Source organism: Drosophila innubila, chromosome X, assembly GCF_004354385.1.
Source record: "Drosophila innubila isolate TH190305 chromosome X, UK_Dinn_1.0, whole genome shotgun sequence".
NCBI lineage: Eukaryota > Metazoa > Arthropoda > Insecta > Diptera > Drosophilidae > Drosophila > Drosophila innubila.
The window spans coordinates 5,455,799-5,477,514 of NC_047626.1; the positions used below are offsets into that span (position 1 = coordinate 5,455,799).

The 21,716-nt window shown below is 34.9% G+C and overlaps 6 protein-coding genes across 7 annotated transcripts; 2 read left to right on the forward strand and 4 right to left on the reverse strand.

Annotated features, from left to right (window-relative positions):
* The first annotated feature begins 30 nt into the window (after positions 1 to 30).
* Positions 31 to 684, forward strand: LOC117793691 (mitochondrial import inner membrane translocase subunit Tim10B). Its single transcript, XM_034634075.1, has 3 exons — positions 31 to 156; positions 229 to 324; positions 383 to 684. The coding sequence occupies exons 1-3, from the start codon at positions 136 to 138 to the stop codon at positions 611 to 613; spliced, it is 348 nt and encodes a 115-aa protein (XP_034489966.1). The 5' UTR covers positions 31 to 135; the 3' UTR covers positions 614 to 684.
* A 12-nt stretch (positions 685 to 696) lies between these two features.
* On the forward strand, positions 697 to 1,709 carry LOC117793690 (L-seryl-tRNA(Sec) kinase). The gene has a single exon (XM_034634074.1). The coding sequence runs from the start codon at positions 722 to 724 to the stop codon at positions 1,550 to 1,552; it is 831 nt and encodes a 276-aa protein (XP_034489965.1). The 5' UTR covers positions 697 to 721; the 3' UTR covers positions 1,553 to 1,709.
* Positions 1,710 to 2,770: 1,061 nt separating this feature from the next.
* Positions 2,771 to 3,456, reverse strand: LOC117783950 (coiled-coil domain-containing protein 86). Its single transcript, XM_034621529.1, has 2 exons — positions 3,211 to 3,456; positions 2,771 to 3,149 (listed from the first exon to the last, which is right to left on the reverse strand). Exons 1-2 carry the CDS (start codon positions 3,378 to 3,380, stop codon positions 2,858 to 2,860), a joined length of 462 nt encoding a protein of 153 aa, XP_034477420.1. The 5' UTR covers positions 3,381 to 3,456; the 3' UTR covers positions 2,771 to 2,857.
* A 443-nt stretch (positions 3,457 to 3,899) lies between these two features.
* On the reverse strand, positions 3,900 to 6,881 carry LOC117793581 (solute carrier family 25 member 40). The gene is made up of 5 exons (XM_034633935.1): positions 6,678 to 6,881; positions 6,353 to 6,552; positions 4,572 to 5,075; positions 4,432 to 4,513; positions 3,900 to 4,362 (listed from the first exon to the last, which is right to left on the reverse strand). Exons 1-5 carry the CDS (start codon positions 6,856 to 6,858, stop codon positions 4,088 to 4,090), a joined length of 1,242 nt encoding a protein of 413 aa, XP_034489826.1. The 5' UTR covers positions 6,859 to 6,881; the 3' UTR covers positions 3,900 to 4,087.
* LOC117785056 (solute carrier family 25 member 40) lies at positions 6,809 to 9,124 on the reverse strand. Its single transcript, XM_034622945.1, has 5 exons — positions 8,959 to 9,124; positions 8,696 to 8,892; positions 7,822 to 8,376; positions 7,219 to 7,552; positions 6,809 to 6,888 (listed from the first exon to the last, which is right to left on the reverse strand). The coding sequence occupies exons 1-5, from the start codon at positions 9,122 to 9,124 to the stop codon at positions 6,869 to 6,871; spliced, it is 1,272 nt and encodes a 423-aa protein (XP_034478836.1). The 3' UTR covers positions 6,809 to 6,868.
* Positions 9,125 to 10,213: 1,089 nt separating this feature from the next.
* LOC117786716 (heat shock protein beta-1) lies at positions 10,214 to 19,998 on the reverse strand. 2 transcript variants are annotated; one of them, XM_034625071.1, is made up of 5 exons: positions 19,506 to 19,684; positions 13,284 to 13,313; positions 11,873 to 11,954; positions 10,843 to 10,938; positions 10,214 to 10,769 (listed from the first exon to the last, which is right to left on the reverse strand). In XM_034625071.1, exons 1-5 carry the CDS (start codon positions 19,682 to 19,684, stop codon positions 10,575 to 10,577), a joined length of 582 nt encoding a protein of 193 aa, XP_034480962.1. In that variant the 3' UTR covers positions 10,214 to 10,574. The 2 variants fall into 2 exon arrangements, with proteins under 2 accessions (XP_034480962.1, XP_034480971.1); XM_034625080.1 differs by lacking the exon at positions 13,284 to 13,313 and having other exon boundaries at positions 19,506 to 19,998.
* Positions 19,999 to 21,716: the final 1,718 nt, after the last annotated feature.

Sequence of the window (21,716 nt, forward strand, 5' to 3'; positions counted from 1 at the left end):
TTATCGATTGTGTTATCGTCGCTTGTCACATCAGCAGCCAGTCAGCTGTTGCCTGCTGTCGGAAATTGAAAAACATTTGAATAAAATTGAATTTAGTTACCATTTCTAACAGAAGTCTGTTATTTGTTAAGTCTAATGGATTCGAATTTACGTAATGTATGCAAATCATAGTTGTTGCTACTGTAAACAATTTCATTTTAATTCAATTTGCCTTTGTTTTGTTTGCAGTTGAAAGATTTCCTCACATTATACAACAAAGTGACGGAATTGTGCTTCAATCGCTGTGTGGACAATCTCAGTCAACGCGAACTGTTCGATCAGGAGGTGAGAACACAGCAAATATTAAATTTAAAATATATAAATTAATTAATTTGTTGTATAGAGAACCTGCGTGGACCGATGTGTGACCAAATTTGCGCGCTTTAATCAAAATATGATGAAATCCTATGTTGATGTGCAAACCAAAATCAATGCAAAACGCATGGAAGAAGCGGAACAATTGGCCAAAAAACTGGAGCAACAGCAGCAGGAAGATCTGATTAAGGAGCAGCTGAAAGAGAAAGAAGTGGCTGTATTAATGCCAAGTGGCACAACGGAGAAATTGGCAATGTAGCCAATGCAGAAGGATTGCAATGCAATGCCACAGCTTTTATTTTCAATACTAGATAGTTAACTACCAAAAAACATAAACATAAACAACACTACACTACACAACATACAAATGCCGCGAATTTGTTTATTGGCGCTCATTGGACTGCCAGCTGCTGGGAAGACTCAACTGAGCAACTGGCTCCTGGAGAATCAGACAATTCTAAGCGACTGGAACACGCTTCACCTCTGCTATGATGACTATTTGGATATAGAATCCACTAAAGATTATAAAGAGCAGCGTAACTATATACACCAATTGTTAAGCCAGCTAATAGACACACTTAAAGACACTGAGAAAGCAACCAAATTGCCTCCAAAAATACGACAAGCAGCAACAATGATTAACAATAACAATTATTTAATTATCTGTGATGATAATCACTATTATCGCAGCATGCGCTATAAACTATATCAATTGTGCCGCTCCAGAAACTGTATTTATGCACAAATTTACATCTGCAGAGATTTGGCATCATGTCTAGAAGCCAACGAGGCACGTGGAGCAACTATACCCTGTAATATAATACAACAGATGCATGCACGACTGGAGGCACCCACTGATAATGCTTGGGAGTGCAACAATTTGACACTAAATCAGCTGGATTTTATAGCAATTAAAGAGTTTACGAAATCCTTGCTCCTTTGCCAATTAGAGGAACCTTCTCAGAACTGGACACAACCCAAGCAGACACAATTACAATCCTTGTCACATCAGTTGGATCTGCTGTTGCGTTCCAGAATCAAAATCCAAATACAGAACTCCAACTCCAAGGCAGCAGAAAGTCGCATTTTAAATGAGAAACGTAAACAGATTTTGGCGCAATTTCGACAGGAAATCAATGATAAACAGACGGCAGTTAATGATGAACAACTGCAATACTATGTTAATTTGTTCAACTAGTCTAAAGTTAATTAAGCTACAATTGTTTACAATGTATAAAACATAAATTCACAGCTGGCAAACGTTGTTAATAGTATATAACATTTGCATTATTACAAAACTAGATTTATTTAGCAGGGAAACGAAATAAAAAAAAATAAAGTAAATTTAACTTAAATACATATGTGTTTTTTAAATATTCGGGAATATGGATTACAAGTTTAGGATAACTGGAAAGATAAACACAACACTCGAATTATAAAATATTATATAAATTATGTCTTAGCTATGTTGTGTAAAAATTTCAGCTTCCTAGGTCTAATGGTTTGGGCACTGCAATGATCAGTAAGTGAGTCAGGACAAAGATTTTTATATATATAAATTGGTATAAGTAAAAATTTAAATAAAGTAAAAAAAATATATAAAGCAGGTAATTTAAAATAGATAAATTTCAATATTTTAATATATTAAAATAGCATTATTTAATTTTTGTATTTTATTTCATAAGAAATTCTTTGTAGCTCTGGGACGTAAGACAATAAAATAAAGGTCATTTTTATCAACTATGATCAGTCAACACCAAGATTTTCGAAATTTCAAAGGGGGGACCCCTACCATCAGAAGCGAGTCTTGGTCGAAAATAATTAAATTTTCTAAATGAATTAAACTTGAATACAGAATGAATTTAAAGGCCAAACTATGGTTAAAATGGCATTCCACTTAAAAATCTGTTCAGTTTTGATCAAGTTATGACAGCTCAAAGTTGCTCAAGCCTCTAACCTAGCAACTTTACAAGTCAAAATTTTGCTTAATTTTGACATGATTTTTTACAAGAAAATGAAAGGTCTCCGAATCAAGTTTAAAGTGTTGTTTTATCTTAATTACGATATAAGGTGTTGATTAAAAGTTAAAACTTAAGATTTAAAAATTTGAATTTTCGAAATTTCAAAGGGGGGACCCTTACCATCAAAATCGAGTCTTGGTCGAAAATAATTAAATTTTCTTAATGAATTAAATTTGAATACAGAATGAATTTAGAGGCCAAACTATGATTAAAATGACATTCCGCTGGAAAATCGGGTCAGTTTTGATCAAGACATGACAGTTGGAAGTTGGTCAACTCTTTGACCTAGCCTTTACCACAACGGTACCGGTACGAAAGTTTCGGTTTTCGGTTCTTGTTAGAGAATTAATTTCGGTACTAAAAAAGAAACGGTTCCGATACCGGTTACGGTGTTATTCCTTGATTATTACAAAACTAGATTTATTTAGCAGGAAAGTGAAATAAAAAAAAGACAGTAAATGTAAACTTAATATCTAAGTATTTTAGACCACTTTAACTTGGCTAAGATCACGTTTCTCGATCATACGCATCTGCTTCTTCTTCATACGCTTCAGTTTAGCCGGATTCTTGATCACTTGCACAATCTCCGAGCGACGTTCGTTCGCCAGACGTCGTTCGGCGTTTTCCACACGACGCTGATGATGCTGAACGGCGGCTTCCTTGCGCTGATCCTTGATCTCCTTGGACTTTTCCTTAATGTAACGCATTTCGCTGCGCAGCGCCTCTTTCTTCTCAAATGTCAAACGATTCACTGTCTTCTTAATTTTACTGAATCTGCAAATAATGTTAATAATGTAACTAGCTTGCAGGATATCGCTTAGTCGGCAAGACTCACTTTTGCTTGGGCGTCTTCCAGGGTCGATTGGATTTGGGTTGACCGCGCGGTATACTCGCCTCTGGTTTGGGCAACTTCTTGGTCTTCGGCTTGGCTTGCGTTGCAGGCTTCTCCTTGACTTCAGTTGCAGTTGCAGTTGCTGTGTCCTGTTTTGCTTTTGGTTGCCCCATTTTATTTGGTAAATATATGAAACTAAACGCTATCCTAAACAAAACACAATGCGATGGCACGTGTTCGCTGCGATATCGATACCTTGAGCTAACATATGTTTGCTTATCGATGTAGTTATGCGACTTGCGCTCAAATTGTATGCTTATCGATGTTTCGATGAAAATTGCTGTATATATCGACAGACCGCCAAAACCATTCCGTTTTGAATTTGGTTTGATTTTAAAAATTAATTGAATTTAGACTTGTATTAAAAAAAAAACAGTAATTTTATTTCACTTAATGAATTTTACAAATGCTTCGATGCATTTGCTCATCGATGTGGCTATCCGTTTTGAACGCAATATTTAGCTTATCGATGTTTCGATGAAAACTGTTGTATCAATCGAGGGACCGCCAAAACCAATCCGATTTAAATGTAGTTAAAATTGATATTGTCTTTACAAATTAATTGAAAGTACACAAATTTAAAGTAGACAAATTGATATTGTCTGTACAAATTAATTGAAAGTAGACTTGTATTAAAAAAAAACAGTAATTTTATTTCACTCAATGAATTTTACAAATGCTTTGAAGCTCAAATGAAAACTACGCAAATGATTGTAACCCAGTAATTTTGTCTTAACTTTGGTATTAATTTACATATGTACAGGCTGTTGGCTGTGGTTTGAAAAAGCTGCATCTATATACTCGTTAACTCGTACTACATTCAGTTTGTCTTTGCACTTGTGTTATATGTTTGCATCGCATTTGTTGTGTCGTTTGCCAAATTATTCATCAATTGATTATGCTGGTCCACATTGTAATGATAGAAGAACGCCTTGCTGTATTCGAAGGTTGAAATCATGATTGCACAGGCCGGTGCCACCTTAAATAGGCGCGGTCCAAGTCCCGAGAATATGCCACGGATTCCATTCAAGCGATAAATGCTGGACAAACGATCGGCCATTGATTTGTTGGCGGGCACATTCTTTGGCGGATTATCTGGCGTAAGGCAAACCGAATTTGTTTCAGTGGAGGTGCAACTATTTAGCTGGATAGCAACATGCCTACCTGCAAATATGAATTTCTCACCAAACTCGATTTGCTCATGAGTTTTGATGACATCAAATGGTGTTGTTATCGTTGCAGCAACCTACAATATATAAATTGGTTATTCTTTTTCAATTATATATAGAGATTATAGTACATACAGAGCCCGAAATTGCACCCGCCACGAAACTAAAGCCGAACGTTGGTTCCACGACATTAAAACTGGTTTTAAGGTACTCGTAACAGGTCCAGTAAATCCCAGAAAATGGCACATCCCGCAATATTGTCGGTGGCAGGCCACGCCATAAGCCCAATATACCCTGTGATTGCACCACTTGACGCACCGAGCTGAACATCTCGGCATTTGTCATCTTCTGTGATTGCATCTTGGTGCGTATCAGCTCAATGGGACTGACAAATGTGACGGCCATAATGCGAGCTGTCACGCCCGCCAACATCGGCACCAGCATTGGAATGTCCCGACTATACGGTGCTCTTGGAACTGGCGACAGGTACTTGTAGTGCATGTCTATGAAACGTGCCTTCAACTGCTCGTACGCCACAAAGTATATGATCGTCGAGGGCAGCGCCGAAATCAGCGTCGGACTTAGACCAGACCAGAGTGAACCAATGCCCTCGGATCGGCTGATTTTGATGAATGCATCCTGTAAAAATGGAATATTGATTACAAATTTAAGAAAACAAGAAAACCACAACACTATTAAATTTAAAAAGAATTTTCTAAACTATGTCTCAGCCATGTTGTGTGAAAATTTCAGCCTCCTCGGTGTAATGCTTTCGGATAATTAATTAAACTTTCATGTTTAATATTTAAAAAACATAATTTGTTGTTGAAAATTTAGAAAAAAAACCTGTTAATAAGAACGGTTTATCATGGGTGCTACAGAAAACGAAAATAACCGAAAATATCCCAAGTCTCCAGTCATTTCTGGAAGATTTTTGGTTGGTTTCGATTTCTGTGGCACCCCTAACCTCCACCTCCACCACCCCCAACTTCTAACTGTTACAACTTGATCAAAACTGAATAGATTTTCAAACGGAATGTCATTTTGATCATGATTTAGACTCTAAATTCATTCTGCATTCAATTTTTGTTCATTTAATTATTTTCGACCAAGATTCGATTTCGATGGTAAGGGTCCCCCCTATGAAATTTGGAAAATTGAAAATTTTAAATCTCAAGTTTTCACGTTTAATCAACTCCTTATATCGTAATTAGTATAAAATAACTCTTTAAACTTGATTTTGAGACCTTTAATTTTTTTGTAAAAAATCATGCCGAATTGGATACAAATTTTGACTTGTAAAGTGGTTAAGTCCAAAGTCTGACCAACTTTAAACTGTCATAACTTGATCAAAACTGAACCGATTTTTAAGCGGAATATCATTTTGATCATGATTTGGCATTTTAATTCATTCTGCAATTAAATTTTATTAAATACAAAAAAAAAAAATTTTCCTCTAGATTCTACTAGATATTGATTTCGATGGTAAGGTTCCTTTGAAATTTCGAAAATTCAATATCCATATTCATTAATATTTTTAATAATTAAGATTCCTTTTTAAGAATTTACTTATATACTTAATTATCTATCAGATATAATATGTATAGCTATTATACTTCTTTAAATACTTTTAATTTAAAAGGTAAATTGTGTTGTGCATTTATATGGGAGCTTTCTATTTAAATTAACATTAAAATATTAATTTATGTAAAATAACTATTACAACAACTAATAAATTTAGTTAATTATTATACAAAATATATTGCTAACAATTTAATTTTTATATCACTGTATTAAATATCTACAAAAAGGTACCATTTAAAAATAAATGCCTAAATGTACCAACATATATAAGAAATGTACAAGCCGTGGTACAGATCAAATGTGTCAATTGTGGTACAAGCTTGCATACTCACAATTGTACCCGTAAAGTGGGAGGACGATGCTGAAGCGAGCTTGTTAAATGCATGGTGGGATGAGGCCGTCGGCGTTGGAGTATTCGGACCGCAGGGACAAATGTGATCCATAAGGCCATTGCAGTAGAGGAAACATTTGTTGGATAACAATGCCGATTGTTGTGCCTGCAAGCGAGTCTTGATCACGTCCAAGGGCGTCACTGTAAATCACACAATATTGTGATGAAATTAACAATCAGTAAATATAGTTACATATGGGTACCGGCACACATATACACATGTAGACTGTATATATACATGTAGGTAAACAAATTTCATCACTTACTAAAGCAGGCGGTTATCATAGCTCCAGTGCATGCGGACACAACTTGTTGCATGGGTCGTATACGAAATCTTGGATCTGTCATTGTATGTTTGGACTGTGCCTGCACTGTTGCCGCCAATCCATAACTAGCACTTGGATTTGGATGCGGATTCTTATTTAATTGTGACTTTGTCTCCGGCATTCTTGGCGCGTCAATGAGCTCGTCGATATGCTAACGTATGTGTGTGTGTGGGTGTGTTGCACGTGCGCGTTATTGCGTTAATATTGTCATTAATATAAAAATAAAGATAGGATTAAGAAGACGGAAACTTTGGTTCCGAGGTCCCAGCTAAATAAAATAGTTTGCTATCTAATTGTGTGTTTGTATTTTGCTTATCGATAGTTTAACAGCTGTGTCGTGGTAACAGCTGTTGCTGCTTTGAAACTATCGGCTGCAATGCGCGCACTATCGCTGGCACATGCGTTTCAACATAGATATGCAAATTACAATCGATACTTATGAACAATACTTGTCGAACGATACTTATAGAACGATACTTACAGGCTTCTTGCAAATCGAGGTTGTGGTGGAAAAAGAAGGACTTGCTATACTCAAATGTCGAGATCATAATCGCACAGGCTGGCACCACGCGCAACATACGTGGCAGGACACCAACGTAAAGACCCCTTATACCCTGCTGACGATAAATCATGCTTATGCGTGATATCACCGACGACTGTTTGCCTGAACCAGTTGCAGCGGCAGAGGAGGCGGCGGTTGCATTGGCGCCACCTTTAGCCTGACCCGATGAATCCGAGTAGAGCACATCTTGTCCGAGCTCAATTTGTGTATGCGTTGTTACCAAATCGAAGGGCATTGTTACCAACGTGGCTAACTGAAATGGTAGGCGAAATGTTTATGCAAGCAATTATATTTTTCAAAAAATATATCATAATTATTTCGATAAAATAAATAATTAGTGATATTCTCACTTGAAATATCGCAACAAATATCTATCGATATATGATTATCACTGTTGCCAACTTTGCTATTTTATAGCTAGTTCTAGCTTTTTCTTAAAGTATACATGAAAAATATCGCAACAATTAACTATCGATATATAAATAATGTTATCAACGCGCTAATTTTCAAACAAAAACTTACTGCGCCGGCTGCAGCTCCAGTGACAAAGCTAAACCAGAATGTCGGCTCCGTGACGTTGCAGACACGTTTCATGGACTCGTAGGCAGCCCAATAAGTACCCGAAAATGGTGCATCCCGCATAACAGTGGGCGGCCAACCGCGCCAGAGTCCCAGTATGCCATGGGATTTAATCAGCGAACGAATAACCACCCACAGCTCGGTGTATGTGATGTAACCCGATTGCATCTTAATGCGCACCATTTCCAGTGGCGTGATAGCAGTCACAACCACTGTGCGTGCACAGATTCCCGATGCCATGGGCACAATAGATGGCGCTGTATATGGAACTTGGCTTGTTGTCACCAAGTTATTGCCCTCGACTGTGGCATTGACATTGGAAGGCATCGGCTGGTCGGGAGATTGCCAAAATTTATACAAATTGGAAAACGATTGCTTCAGATACTCGTAGGTCAGAAAATAGATGATTGTCGATGGCAGCGCCGAAACGAGCGTTGGACTTAATCCGGACCAGAGGCCAGAGACGCCATTGGAGCAGATTATTTTGACAAAGGCATCCTGTAGAGCAACAGGAGATTTGCTTATTAGAAATGTACATTTTTGGTGGAAACATCAAAAGTAACAAAAAAACAACGATGCATTGTGTTTAAAGATACATCGATTGTTTTCTACAATCCAACTGAGGATTTAATTCAAGGTGAAATTGAAGGTGTATTCTTTCACCACTGTCTCTATTTTTGCTGAAGTGAATACAGCACCTTGTTATAATTTCACCATAAAATAAATGAGACAAAAGAGAGCAGCTGTGGTGAATAGAGCACTTTATAGTAATTTCACCATGGACAAGTGGAATATCTCACCACAGATGAAAACTTACCATTGCACCACGCAGTGGACGCAAGTTGGATGCTTTGGCTCCAAGTTTCTGCACACAATCATTGGCATTCGGTTTACAAACATGCGCCATGAGACCATTGTGAAAAACATAGCATAATTTGGATACAACCATACGTTTCTTGGACGCATTCTGAGCCTGTGTCTGGACACGAGTCTTGACCACCTCGAGCGGTGTCACTGGGACAGATGAAATGATTCAAATCTGATCTGGTTCAGATGATGGTGTATCTGAATGCAACTCACCAACAAATGTGGTGATGAGGCCACCAAACAATGCCGAAATGACCTGTTGCATGGGCTTGATGCGATAACGCGGATCCTGTATCAATATCGAGGTTGGTATACGCATTGCATCCTCATCCGCATCCATCTCGATCTTATCATGCTTTGACCTTGGCTCCTCTTGCATTTTCTATTGCTACTAGCTAACAAAAAATCAAAATAAAATCATTTAAACAAAATATTTGCTCGAAAATGACGTACATACCCTAGATGTATGTATGTATTAGAAGCAACAGCAACATTAGAGCGAGATAGCTAGTTCTACTCATATGTCAGAGAGACAGGCAATACTCGAACAAAGTGGTGAAATTGTTAACAAGGTGGTGTATTCACAGCCAAGTTGTCTTACCATAATAATGGTGAGATCCTATAAACTATTTACATCTCGCTCTCTCGGCAAGCACTAAAAAGGGATGGCAGACGACAATTTGGAACATCGAAAGAGAACAGCTGTGGTGAAGACGTCACCTTTAGTAAATTCACCTTGTTCACACCAATTCGCGTCGATATTTATTTCATCACAATGAGCGAGAGAAATATATATATATACGTTGGTAAAGGGAAAGAGAGATATATCGTTCTATAATAAGCAGAGGCTGTGGTGAATAAATACTCATCTTGATTTATTTTACCATTAACTTACCTATAAAACCGTTTTCACCAATTCGACATTTATCGATTTATGGTGTAATGCTTATATATTACCTATATTACAGATAAAGTCCTGAGAATGAAGTCTTCGTAAATAAAAAAATCAAACGATTGCAGTTCAGGAACAGGAACTAGATATATACAGTTCCATAAAGAGTTACACAGATCTTTTACTAAAATTGAAGTTGTACTAGTATTCAAGTGGAATAAATAAGATACTTCATCAAGACTAAAGAAAATAAAAACTGAACAAAAAGTATGCCAACTAAATACAGATATCTCTCATCCCATAAATGGAATTTTTCAAATGGAATAGCTGAAATTTTCTTGTTAAAAAACTAAGAGGTTTCTAAAACAATAACTATTCCAACTTTTCGGAAAGAGAACCTCAAATGTAATCATAATACAATCTCTATCAAAACCACAATCATATCAGACAAACTCTAAAATCTTGTACAATTCGTATTTTCGTTTCTATTCGCTTTAAAAAAAAATATGAAAGAAGAAAAAACGATTGCAACGTGAGAACTACGACAAAGAAAATAATAACATTTAATAGCGAGAATTATAAATATGAATTAAATTAATCAAATTTAATAATAATTTGCATTACACTTAAGTTATTACAGTTAAGTATGAGTAGTAAGTCAGTTATTATATTTAAGCTTTTTTAATTGCAAAAAGAAAACCGAAAAAAAAATTGTAAGTTATCAATCAATGCGGAATTGATTGATAGGCGGCCAATTAAAAACTGAACTGTTTCATCTGTGTGGGATCTGCTGTGATTTTAGTAGGTGCTAGGATTTAGCAGGATGTTGCTGGCCTCGGGATTGGATTGCAGGATGTGTGTGACAGGTTCTCCAGGAGCTGTTGATGATGGTCTCTATCTCTGTCTCAATCGCTGTCTCGGTCACTGCAGAAATGATTTACTTGTGCGCAATGGGAATCAGAGTTTCACCGGCAGTCAGAGCTGGCAATGGCGCATCCACGGTCAGGACACCATCCTTGCTGAGGGACGAGCGGATGGACTCGGGATTGACACCCTTGGGCAGCAGAAATTCGCGATTATATTCCCTGTAAACGCTCTTTGTGTCTGACTTCTCTTCGTGCTTGGCGTGCACCTAAAAATTAAGACAAATATGTTCATCAGTTTCATTGATATATATATGTATATCTGATTGATGGGATTCTTACCAGCAGCTTCTGATCCACGGTTTTCACAACAATTTCCTCGGGGGCATATTGGCTGACATCGAAGCGCAGCTTCAGCACTTTGTTATCACCTTCATCCTGTTTATAAAGAAAAACAATGATTATTTAATGTTTATACTATATGAGTGATTGAGTGAATCAGGACAAAGAGTTTTGTACATATAAGATATAGCGTATTTCAGAAACCGAAAATTTTCACATAAAAGTTACAAATTAGGACTTATTTTTTATTTTTAAAATGACACATATTTTTGATTTTAGAATAAGAGTTATGGAAAAAAAAAACTTTACGTTAATTATATTTTAATAACAAATAGTCTTACATATTTTACTTGTTTTTGATTTCAGCATAAGATTTAAGGCAAAAGAGACGTTAATTATATTTTAAAAATCAAAAAATCGTTGATATTTTACTTATTTTGAATATAGAATATAAGTTACAAAAAACGAGAAGTTAAGTAACTTACATTTTAAAATCAAAAACTCTTAGATATTTCCAATAAAATTTTAAAAATCTTTTGGGCTTAATTTTTAAATAATTTAAACTTTAAAATTAAAATGAGAAAATTTTTGTGGTGTTAATTTTGTTTTAAAATTGAGAATATTAAAATCAAAATTTTTTAAAAATTTCCAATAGGGTTTTTAGTTTTACCAATTTTCTAGCCTAATTTTTAAAATGAAATATATGTGATATTTCGCAACTTTAAAATAAAAATGGGCAAATGTTTGTATGTAGTCTTAACTTTCGGTTTAAAATTGATAACATTTACGTAGCATGTCTTTTTCCGTAACTCATATTTAAAAAATCAAAAAATCTTAGATGAAATATCAAAAGGATTTTCAGTTTAAAAATTTGTTAGGTTTAATTTAAAAAATAAAATATATGTGATATTTTGCAACTTTTAAATGAATATGGTCAAATGTTTGTAGACTTCACTTTTGTTTAAAAATTTATAACATTTACGGTCGCTAGTACTTGTATAAAGTATGTAGTATATAGTATATTCCTTACCTGTATCAAGGGCGAGCTAATGTCCGACACATAATTCTGTTGCTTGGGTACTCGAGATGGCAGCGCCGAGTTTGTCGTTGAGCTGCAATTATAACGATTTACAAAAATAAAAGTTAATATAAATAAAATAAATAAAAATTATAATTTCTTGCACAATCGTGTACACCTTCGGGATGTTGTCGTTGTGGTTGTTGTTTTTGTGTTTGTTGTGCGAAAAGTCTTGTTAAAAGTGCGTGTAAAAGCCTCCATGACAAAGAATAGAAAAGACAGAAAGATTTGGAAATGAATCCGCTGCCAAACTCGTTTCAAATGCAACTAAAATTGTAAACTCCAAAATTGAAGCCGAGTCTGCCAGAGATGCAAACAGATCCTAACTATAAATAGACTCGGATTTCCGCTCCGAAGCGTCGATTTATTTATATAGTAAGTCTGTCTGCGAGCAGCTGTTGCCCCTAAAACAGAAGGGGAGCTCATACATATGCTAGCTGAAGTAAGCAATCCTATGGATACAGATACAGATACAAAGATACAGATACATATCTCTGCTGTAACTCAAATTTATTTCTTTGTCAGACACAATGGGAACAAGCATTTGGCAGAGCTGCCAAAAAATTCTGTAGACTCGTGTACAAATTCAGAGCATTTTAATTTTAATACTTTTGACGACGAAGGTATTTAAAATTGAAGATTAAATATGGTATTTTAAGCCTGAATTTCTATTTGAACTCAGCTCTCAGCTTAACTTGCTGGAGCAAATTTAACAATGAATTTTTCATTAGAACAAACAGTCTGATATATATAATATCGTATCTATATTATAGATAAATATAATACTACAAAAATTGTGCAGCTGAAAAGTTTAGAAAATATTCTCGAGTTTATTGAACTTTTGCTCAAAACATTTGATAGAACAAAAAGCTAATACACCTGGCAAATGTTCTATATACAATGCGAATATTTGTATATTTATATGATCTAATTGTATATGCATACTGTATATGAAGGAAAGAATTCGTATATATGCATACTAGTCATAAATACGTACATATCTATATCTATATATAATTATATTTGTATACGGTGTGTCTTTGTGTTTTTTTTTTTTAAGTTTGAAATGTGAATTTGTTAAACTTTTCAGTGACAGCACACGAATCTGTCACTCAACGAAACAGCAGTGTGTACATAATGTAAATAAGTGTATACACATGTGTGTAAAGTATATATACAATATTGTTATTTACAACCGTTGAAAATGTGTCGAAAGTGATTAAGTAAATAAAAATAAATTGGTATTACGTATGCTTTGTGTAAATATGTTTACAAAAATGAAAATCAATAAAGAAATTTACAAATTGTTTAAAGTTTAAACAAATCAGTTGAGAACACTGTTGTGGCATATATTATGGAATACCTGGTTGTAGTTGTTGTTTTTTTAGTAGAGCTTTTCGATTCAAAATTATTATAGTTTAATAGAGATTTGTTTATATATTTTTATTTTTTTGATTATGTATGTATTTTAATTGCAGTTGTTTAATAGATTCCAAAGCGGCATGTAAAGTTTGTAAAGGAAGAAAATAGAGAGGAAAAGAGAAAGAGAATATAAAATATAAAGCTTTTAGTTATTTATTGTACTGTACACAATAATACGTATTTTTTTTGTTTTTTAATACAATTTGCAGTACAAAGGGTAATGTACACACTCACAGACACATGCATACAGTAGGTCAAGTAGTTGCTTTGACGTAGAAATAATTACAGTTATTAATATGTTTATTTTATGTTATCATAGTTACTTTTGGGTTCTAGAAGTAGTTGAACAACAAAAAAGATAAAATCAAATTAAAATGCCCAGACCAATGAACCGAGGAGAGAGAGAGAGAGAGAGAGAGAGAGAGAGAGAGAGAACACACACACAAGCATACAAACATATATACAGATGTATACTTAGTCAAGAAAGTGTTTGGACGAGATAAAAATTCACATATTGGTTTTGTTATCAGCGTTTTTCAAACATATTTTGTTTTAAATTTGATTATCAATCTTATTAGAACAAATTTTTTTTGGAATCAAAGAAATTTTTGTTTATGTATCAAGTTTTTTTTTTTTTGCATTTTTACAACTAATTTATTTTTTTGGTGAGCCGACACCAAACCGAAAAAAAAACCTCTAACCGTTTAGTAGCAGATATACACAGATTTTGCGTAAGCGATATAACCAAAAAACCCAATTAAAACAGACTTAACCGAAACTCTAACTAAAACCGATATTTGTTTCAATTTTATACCCCAGTCAAAACATATTTATATATATATATATATTTATATATTATGATTTTTTTATGGGATTACCTTAGAAAAATTTTTGTATGAAAAGGAGAAATAAGTGACTAAATTAGTCATTCTTAGTCATTTTAAGCAATTTTCAAAAAATCATACAAAATATAAGCAAAGAGATACTTGAAAAATTATTTTAAGTGTTCATAAGTAAGTTTCATAAAGTAAGTTTAAATTATGAGTAGATTCAACTTTAAGTTTTGTCAAAATAAGTATGCCAACCACTGTACATATGTACATTTGTATGTATGTATGTGTGCTGATAAGCGTGCCGTTCGTTGCTGGGCAATCAACTGTGAACGTGCCTGAAAATACGCAACTGCAGGCGACCTTGCCACCAACAACGTGCAACTGCAACAACAGTGCACACACATACTCCCACACACACATGTCATGTACATACATATGTGTGTGACTAATCGTAGAAACTGTTAATTTCAAACTGCGTAACGTGGAGATAAGAGGGAGAGAGAGACAGCGAGAGAGAGAGGCAGGTTTGATTGGGGGAAGTCAAAGCACCTGCCGGAACAGACGTCGCGACGTTGGCGCTAAATTTGCTGATGGCTAGCCAAACACACACACACACACATACACACAGTCATGCCTAGCATCGACTCTCTCTCTCTCTCTCTCCACACACATACACATACGCACAGACATGCGAAGACGGCACACGCTCAAATTCATACATCGCTCTCTCACTCTCTTTCTTTTGCCCTCTTACCACTGACGATGATGTCATGCATATTTTTCGTGTGTTTTGTTGTTATTGAAAAAGCTCTGCGCGCAAAAGCTGAACAAAAGAAAATAACAACAACAACAACAACAATTTACGTATCAAGTGTCGACTAAAAAAAAATGCTAGTAAAAAATAAAAGAAATAACAACAATGAACAAATGCTAATCGATAGCCAATTGCAACGATCACAAGTGTCATCGAATCAGATTTGAATTCAGAAAGCAGCAGCAGCTTACGAAACGCTAAAAATTTGCATGATATCATCTAGGAATTATTATTATTAATATTTATCATCAGCATCAGTCGCAGCACAGCATCACAGATAAATATTGTACACAAATTGGCAAGACAAAAATTAACAGGCATATACCAATGTGTACACACCATGCACATATTTACATACATATGTAAGTAAACATTTATATTGGACAGACACCAACCAACCACACCTACGCATCAGTGTTGACATTTTGGCTATTTTTTTTTTAATTTCAAAAGTTAGACAATTTGATTAACTGCTTAGTAGCTAACAATTTGAATCGATTTTGTACAGGGAATAACACCGGAACCATTAACCAAAACTAACCGTCTCTTACGGTTGTGGTAAAGTGGCTAGGTCAAAGGGTTGACCAACTTCCAACTGTCATAACTTGAAGAAAACTGACCCGATTTTTAATCGGAATGCCATTTTGATCATGATTCGGACTCTTAATTCATACTGCATTTAAATTTTTTGCATTTAGAAACTTTTATTATTTTTCGACCCTCGTAGCCATGGTTCCACGTTAATGGTAAGGGTCCCCCCTTTGAAATTTTGAAAATTCAAAATTTTAAATCTCAAGTTTTCACCCTTAATCAACTCCTTATATCGAAATTAGTATAAAACAACACTTTAAACTTGATTCTGAGACCTTTCATTTTCTTGTAAAAAATCATGTCAAAATTAAGAAAAATTTTGACTTGTAAAGTTGCTAGATCAGAAGCTTGAGCAACTTCAAACCATCATAACTTTGTCAAGATCCAACCGATTTCCAAGCAGAATGTCATTTTGATCATAGTTTGGCCTCTTAAATCATTCTGTATTCAAATTTTGTTCATTTAAATTTTTTTTATTTTTTTCGACAATCATAGCCATGGCTCCATGTTAATGATAAGTTTTTAATTTCAAACAGTATTTTTAGAGCTATCAATTTTTGAATTAAGAAATTGATGATTTTTTTATCTTGGAAATACATCTTGAAAATACTAATGAATTAAGCACAATCGATATGTGACAATAAACCGCTATATCAAATCAATTAAAACTAAAGTCTACATATAATAATGAAGAATAGATGATTTAATCGCAATTCCGATTAGCCATAAACGTCCAACACTACAATTGGTCAAGTCCAAGTGCCGAGTGCATACATATTTAGACATGTAATAGATTTTGTGGTCGAGACAAGTATTTGTTATTTGCATAAACAAATCGCTAAATGCAAGCCACTCCCCCATTTCCACCATTCCCCTTCCATCACATCTAATGCATCAATTGACAAGTACAGTATGTATTGCGTATAATGCAAACAAATTGATTGTTCAGTAATTTCCAACACAAATCTATACAAATTGTATAAAACCACAGACAATTAATCTACATATATTCATCATAAGTAGATTGAATAAATGAAAAAAGTCGAACGATCAATTAAGTATATAAATTAGAAGATTCATTTATTTGGGTATTGACTATAGAAATACTAGAAAAATCAATTAGTTGTCTATTGTACATGCACAATATATAGTACATACACGTACGTATTGTGTATATAGAACCAGATGACGATGACGTGATCATTTATTTTTAAACTGTTCAACAATTCATTATATTTCATTTCATTTCACTTTGCTTCATTTCAATTTCGCTGTCCAGCTGAGCTGAGAGCTACGTTTGGCCCTTTTTTTTAGGGCTGGCCCATCGCTACATGCGATATTCGATTCGATTGCTAATTGACTTGGACGCTGAGTCATCGACCTGCCTCCCCATTCCCCCCACCCCAACTAGTGGCATATTTATCGGCACATAATCTATCGGCCAGGGGTGTCAAAGGCCATGTGAATTCGCCCGCATTTTAGCAGGTGTGATGCGAAATTTATTTTTTTTTGTTAATTGGTTTACTTTGGCCAAAAGTTTGATGCGAAAGTTATTTGGACAACACGCAATGTAACGGTTAAACTTCAGCTGGAGCATGCTAAACTGCTTTTTAAAAGTTTCGTTGTTGTCGTTAATGCAAATGCAACAAAAGAAGACAACAACAAAGCAAACAACAAATCGGTTCTATTATGTCATTGTCTCTATGGCCGGGCCGGAGTCGAGGTAAAATGTTAAGCCAAGTGGTTTTCGAATACGAATTCGAATTCGCCTCAAGTGGCGCCCACGCGACGCGACGGAAAGGCCAGCGAGGCGCAACCGCGACGACAGCAGCAGAAGCCGCAGCAGCGACGGCGACTGCGACAGCGCAGCGTCAACGTCATTTTTAGACCCTGTACTTATAAAATAATATACAAAATGTTCGCTTAGGTTTTTAGAAAATCTAAATACAGTGGGTAAAGCAAGTGTTTTGACGCAATAAAATTGCACAACGCTATTTTTTATTTTTAAAAATATTAAAATTCGTTGAAAACTACTATCCTTCGTATTTAATAAAATAAAAATATAAAAACAATAAAAATTCAGAAAACATGTGTAATTTTTTGTATTGTGTGAAAAAACTTTATTGATATTAGCTGCATTTTACTAAATAAGCAGACTCCATAAAGTATATACAGTATGTTAAGTAATTGTTTTGTCAAATAAAATTGATAATTATTTAAAATGTTTTTTAAATAGTTAGACGCTTATTAATTCTTTGTTACTATTTTATAATAAAAGTTAATATGTCATAAAAAAAAATAAATGTAAGTCATTTCTTTGTCAAAAGAAACACTTTACATACTGTAACATATATTCTTGACTAGCCTCAACAACAATTTTTTAGATTACAGGGTCTCTTACAGTCGACTGTAGTTATTTCTACTAGTTGCTTACATATTTATTTATGTGGTCTTTTAGTACATTTTGTTTTTATTTTGTTTTGTTTCAATCTTTAATGGCCGCCTTCACATTGTCTGTTTGTTTAGTAAATATTTGAATTATATATTCACGTCTGCATGTGTGTGTGTGTGTGTGTGTATCTGGCAAATACGCAAGTTTTTTCTGCCGCACGAAAAAAAAAAGATTCCGTTACGCCACATCATAATGATTGCAGAAATATGTTTTTGTATAGCCCACAAACACACACACATGCAACCATGGGTACCGTTACCAAGTTGCATCTGAAGAGACACCCAACAAACTAAAACTACAGTGCTTTTCAGCATTTCTGACTCACTACTCTTGCATATTACAAATTTTATATGAATTTTTCAGATATAATTGTATATTTTAAGCAGATTTCTTAATTAATCTTGAGCATAATTTTGAATTAAGCAATAAAAATCAAACATGTTAAGAAAAAGTGTAGCGAGTCTAATAACCTGACAGGCACTGTATGTAAATATATGCCAAATATATATAATATTAAATTAGATTTACAAAACAAAAACAAAAAAAAAACCAAAAAAATTGGAAAATATTTGGCAGTTTTGAAATGTGCGCTAATGGTTTGAGAATTTTGGGTGTCGGAACATCATGTGTTGTGTGCCAAAGACAGACAAATGGATAATTTTTAAGAATGTACATATGTATTTTTGTACACATAATGCTCGGAAGAACCAACATGACTCATTCCCCCCGCATTGCTAACAAGAAAAAGCAGAAGAAGAAGGAGAAATGTGCGAGTATCTGGGGCACTCAGTGTTCACTGCTTTGGCCTTAGCCCAGTACGTAATCCAGCTATTAGTTGGTCTAAGATGTTGCCGTGCTGTCGACCACACATTATATCTATTTTTAGGCGCACATACAATTACGATGATACACGGAATACCCTAAACAACATTCGAAATTCGTAGATAATTTCACACTATTCACGTAATTTTACTATTATTCATATATTTATTTATTTATTCATTTTGCGAAATGCACGATAAAATTGTCTTAGCTATGTTGTGTAAAAATTGCAGCCTTCTAGGTCTTATGGTTTGTTCTGTGCAATGATCAGTGAGTCAGTAAATCAGGACAAAGTTTTGTAAATATGTAGAATTCTTGCTAGCACTATTTTAAATGGTTCAGGAAAAATGTATATTAAAGAAAAACACAAAAAAACTGATATGTTTATCAAATCTAGCTAGCAATCAAAAATTTGGTCAGCACTGGTTCCCATTTCAATGGGCCTACTTAAATCTCTTATAAGCCTGCAAACGTACTATTTTCTTATCAGTTACAGTAATTGGATCTGAAATAGTTCTAATTCGATTTCGGAACAAAACAGATTTATCGATAGGATACATAACTTATGTATTATTACAACACATTCCAAGCTTTAATCGGAAATGGGGAATTATACACATGCATATTTGAGAGATTTGTGTATATATTTACCTGGTGGACTCGAAGAAATTGGCTTCGCGGTTCATCAGCTCATGACGGAACTTGGCCATTTCCTCCTCCATTTTACGCATCTCGGAATCGAAACGTTCGCGTATGCTGCTGAATTCCGTATCGATAACGCTAAAGTCTCCCAATTTGATGGGAATATTTCTCTTGTTAGCCTCGGCCATTTTATTTATTTTCTTTGTGTGTGTGTGTGGTTAGATAGAACTAAAAAAACTTCTTGCTGCTGTTGCCGCTGCTGCTGCTTCTTCTTCTTCTTGTTCTGCTTCGGGTTGTTTTCACGCACACCGCTAAATTCTTTTTGTTGTTCTTCTTCAAATTGGACTTGGTCAGCTTATATTCACTTTCTAATCAGACAAACCAAAAAAAATCACAAATTGTTGTATATATGTATGTATGTGTGTGTGTTGATTGACTCGTGTCGCACAAATTCACCGCACTTCAAAGTTTTCTATTCGACTGTTTTGCATTTTCGGTGTGTTGACGCTTTTATAGCGCCTCGTCGCAGCCGCTGCCACAAAGAGCCATAGAGAGCGCAACAGCAAGTGAGAGAGTTGGTGAGAGCGCGAATAAACAACAACATGCAGTTAACAAGGCACAAGCACCCACACACATGTTCACGTTTCGTACGTTCTCTCTATCAATGGCACTCTCTCTCTCTCCGTCTCGCCGGCAAATAACAAGTGAATGGATTTTGAACATGCGAGTGTGAATGAGTTTGCAAGTGTGCGTGTGAGGAAGAGCATTAAGAATTGTGTTGCCTCTCTTGTGTGATTGCCCTTCTAACGAGCTGCTCTTACAAATTTATTCTCCATTTGGAAACGCAATTCCATCAAAGCGAAATTATCATAATAAAAATATTACAACATGCATAAGTTAAGTTAAATAGTTATAACAGTGTACTTAGCTCGTTGACTTTATTTAACAATATGGTTATGAGCTAATTTAATGTGTAGAATTGTTCAGTTAATTTGGAAAGTGTATTCTGTAGTCGGTCACTATGAAATATTAATTTGTTTGACGATGTTCTGGAATCGTCAAACTGACAGTTATTTATTAGAACTTACCATTATTGCATTTTGTATGCGTTAGCTGTAGTTAATTTCTTATTTCAGCTAGATTAACAAATGTCGTATATTATCTATTATAACATGAGAAAATAGCTTAAAAGATCTGCAAACATAATTGCATATGTACATACTATATGCACATAAATTTACATTAATAACTATGTACAATGTACATAAATATGCGTTTAGTGCAAATTAAATATTTCCCAACACTAAAACTAAACTAACAGTTACTTACAGCTAGTCAAGTACTTACAGCTAGTCAAGTAACTGTTTTAACATATTATAAAATTCGCATATTTGTTTCGTAAATAAAATCAGTTGTTTTTTTTTTTGTTTCAATTTATTAAAAGAAAAAAGTCAAAAGGCACATTGGACTCAACTATTTTTTATAATAATAAGAAAAGTACGTTACATTTGTCTTTTTCATTTCTTTGTCAAAACAGTTACTTGGCATACTGTCGCTAAGCCGCCATTGTTGCTCTGTCTCTGTCGCGCACTGGGCACATTGTGGGTGGAAATGTAACCGGCAATAACAACAACAACAACAACAACTACGATAGCGGCAATGACAACCGGTTTAAAGCTTAATGATCGCTGCCGTTTTAGGGCACAGAACGACAGACACATTTTTAGCCACATTGTAATACCAGAAATGTGGTTTACGTTCTAAATACATGCGTATGTGTTTGTGTGTGTGTGGGCGGGTACGTTGGCGACACATTTCCAATTCGATTTGTTTGTAAACAAATGCAAAACGAGATGAGTAATCGATGACATTGGAAGCCATCTCTGTCCACTGATTCGAAATCGAAATATCGTTGTCCTTTTAAGGTTTAGGAGTCATCAGCCCTAGACGATGATTGTTTGTGGGCTGTCTTTAATTATGAATATTATTTAAAAAAAAAAAATATGTATGCAATCGTCACGAAACGCAACGATCACGACGACAACAACCAAATTAAATAAAAACATCAACGAAATGCGAGTAATAAATTCAGTCATGAATTACAAAAATAAAATAACAATCATCGGCGCGACGACTTTTTGCTGCTGCTGCTGCTACCGCTGCGGCTGCGACTGCGGCTAAGGTGTTTTCGGTGTTGGCAGAGGCGCCCACATGGATGCT

Excerpts from the sequence above, each read along its gene's own strand:
- LOC117786716 (XM_034625071.1), bottom strand. The coding sequence starts at position 19,684 with ATGGCCGAGGCTAACAAGAGAAATATTCCCATCAAATTGGGAGACTTT. Across the intron at positions 13,314-19,505 it reads AATTTCTTCGAGTCCACCAG|CTCTACTAAAAAAACAACAA; the intron begins GTAAATATATAC and ends TGAATCGAAAAG. Across the intron at positions 11,955-13,283 it reads AAAACAACAACTACAACCAG|CTCAACGACAAACTCGGCGC; the intron begins GTATTCCATAAT and ends TTATAATTGCAG.
- LOC117785056 (XM_034622945.1), bottom strand. The coding sequence starts at position 9,124 with ATGCAAGAGGAGCCAAGGTCAAAGCATGATAAGATCGAGATGGATGCG. Across the intron at positions 8,893-8,958 it reads CCTCATCACCACATTTGTTG|TGACACCGCTCGAGGTGGTC; the intron begins GTGAGTTGCATT and ends CATCTGTCCCAG. Across the intron at positions 6,889-7,218 it reads CCTCGATTTGCAAGAAGCCT|CATATCGACGAGCTCATTGA; the intron begins GTAAGTATCGTT and ends CACATACGTTAG.
- LOC117793690 (XM_034634074.1), top strand. The coding sequence starts at position 722 with ATGCCGCGAATTTGTTTATTGGCGCTCATTGGACTGCCAGCTGCTGGG.
- LOC117793581 (XM_034633935.1), bottom strand. The coding sequence starts at position 6,858 with ATGCCGGAGACAAAGTCACAATTAAATAAGAATCCGCATCCAAATCCA. Across the intron at positions 5,076-6,352 it reads CCCACTTTACGGGTACAATT|GATGCATTCATCAAAATCAG; the intron begins GTGAGTATGCAA and ends CCATTTTTACAG. Across the intron at positions 4,363-4,431 it reads TGAGAAATTCATATTTGCAG|ATAATCCGCCAAAGAATGTG; the intron begins GTAGGCATGTTG and ends GCCTTACGCCAG.
- LOC117783950 (XM_034621529.1), bottom strand. The coding sequence starts at position 3,380 with ATGGGGCAACCAAAAGCAAAACAGGACACAGCAACTGCAACTGCAACT. Across the intron at positions 3,150-3,210 it reads TGGAAGACGCCCAAGCAAAA|ATTCAGTAAAATTAAGAAGA; the intron begins GTGAGTCTTGCC and ends CATTATTTGCAG.
- LOC117793691 (XM_034634075.1), top strand. The coding sequence starts at position 136 with ATGGATTCGAATTTACGTAAT. Across the intron at positions 157-228 it reads TGGATTCGAATTTACGTAAT|TTGAAAGATTTCCTCACATT; the intron begins GTATGCAAATCA and ends TTTTGTTTGCAG. Across the intron at positions 325-382 it reads GCGAACTGTTCGATCAGGAG|AGAACCTGCGTGGACCGATG; the intron begins GTGAGAACACAG and ends TTTGTTGTATAG.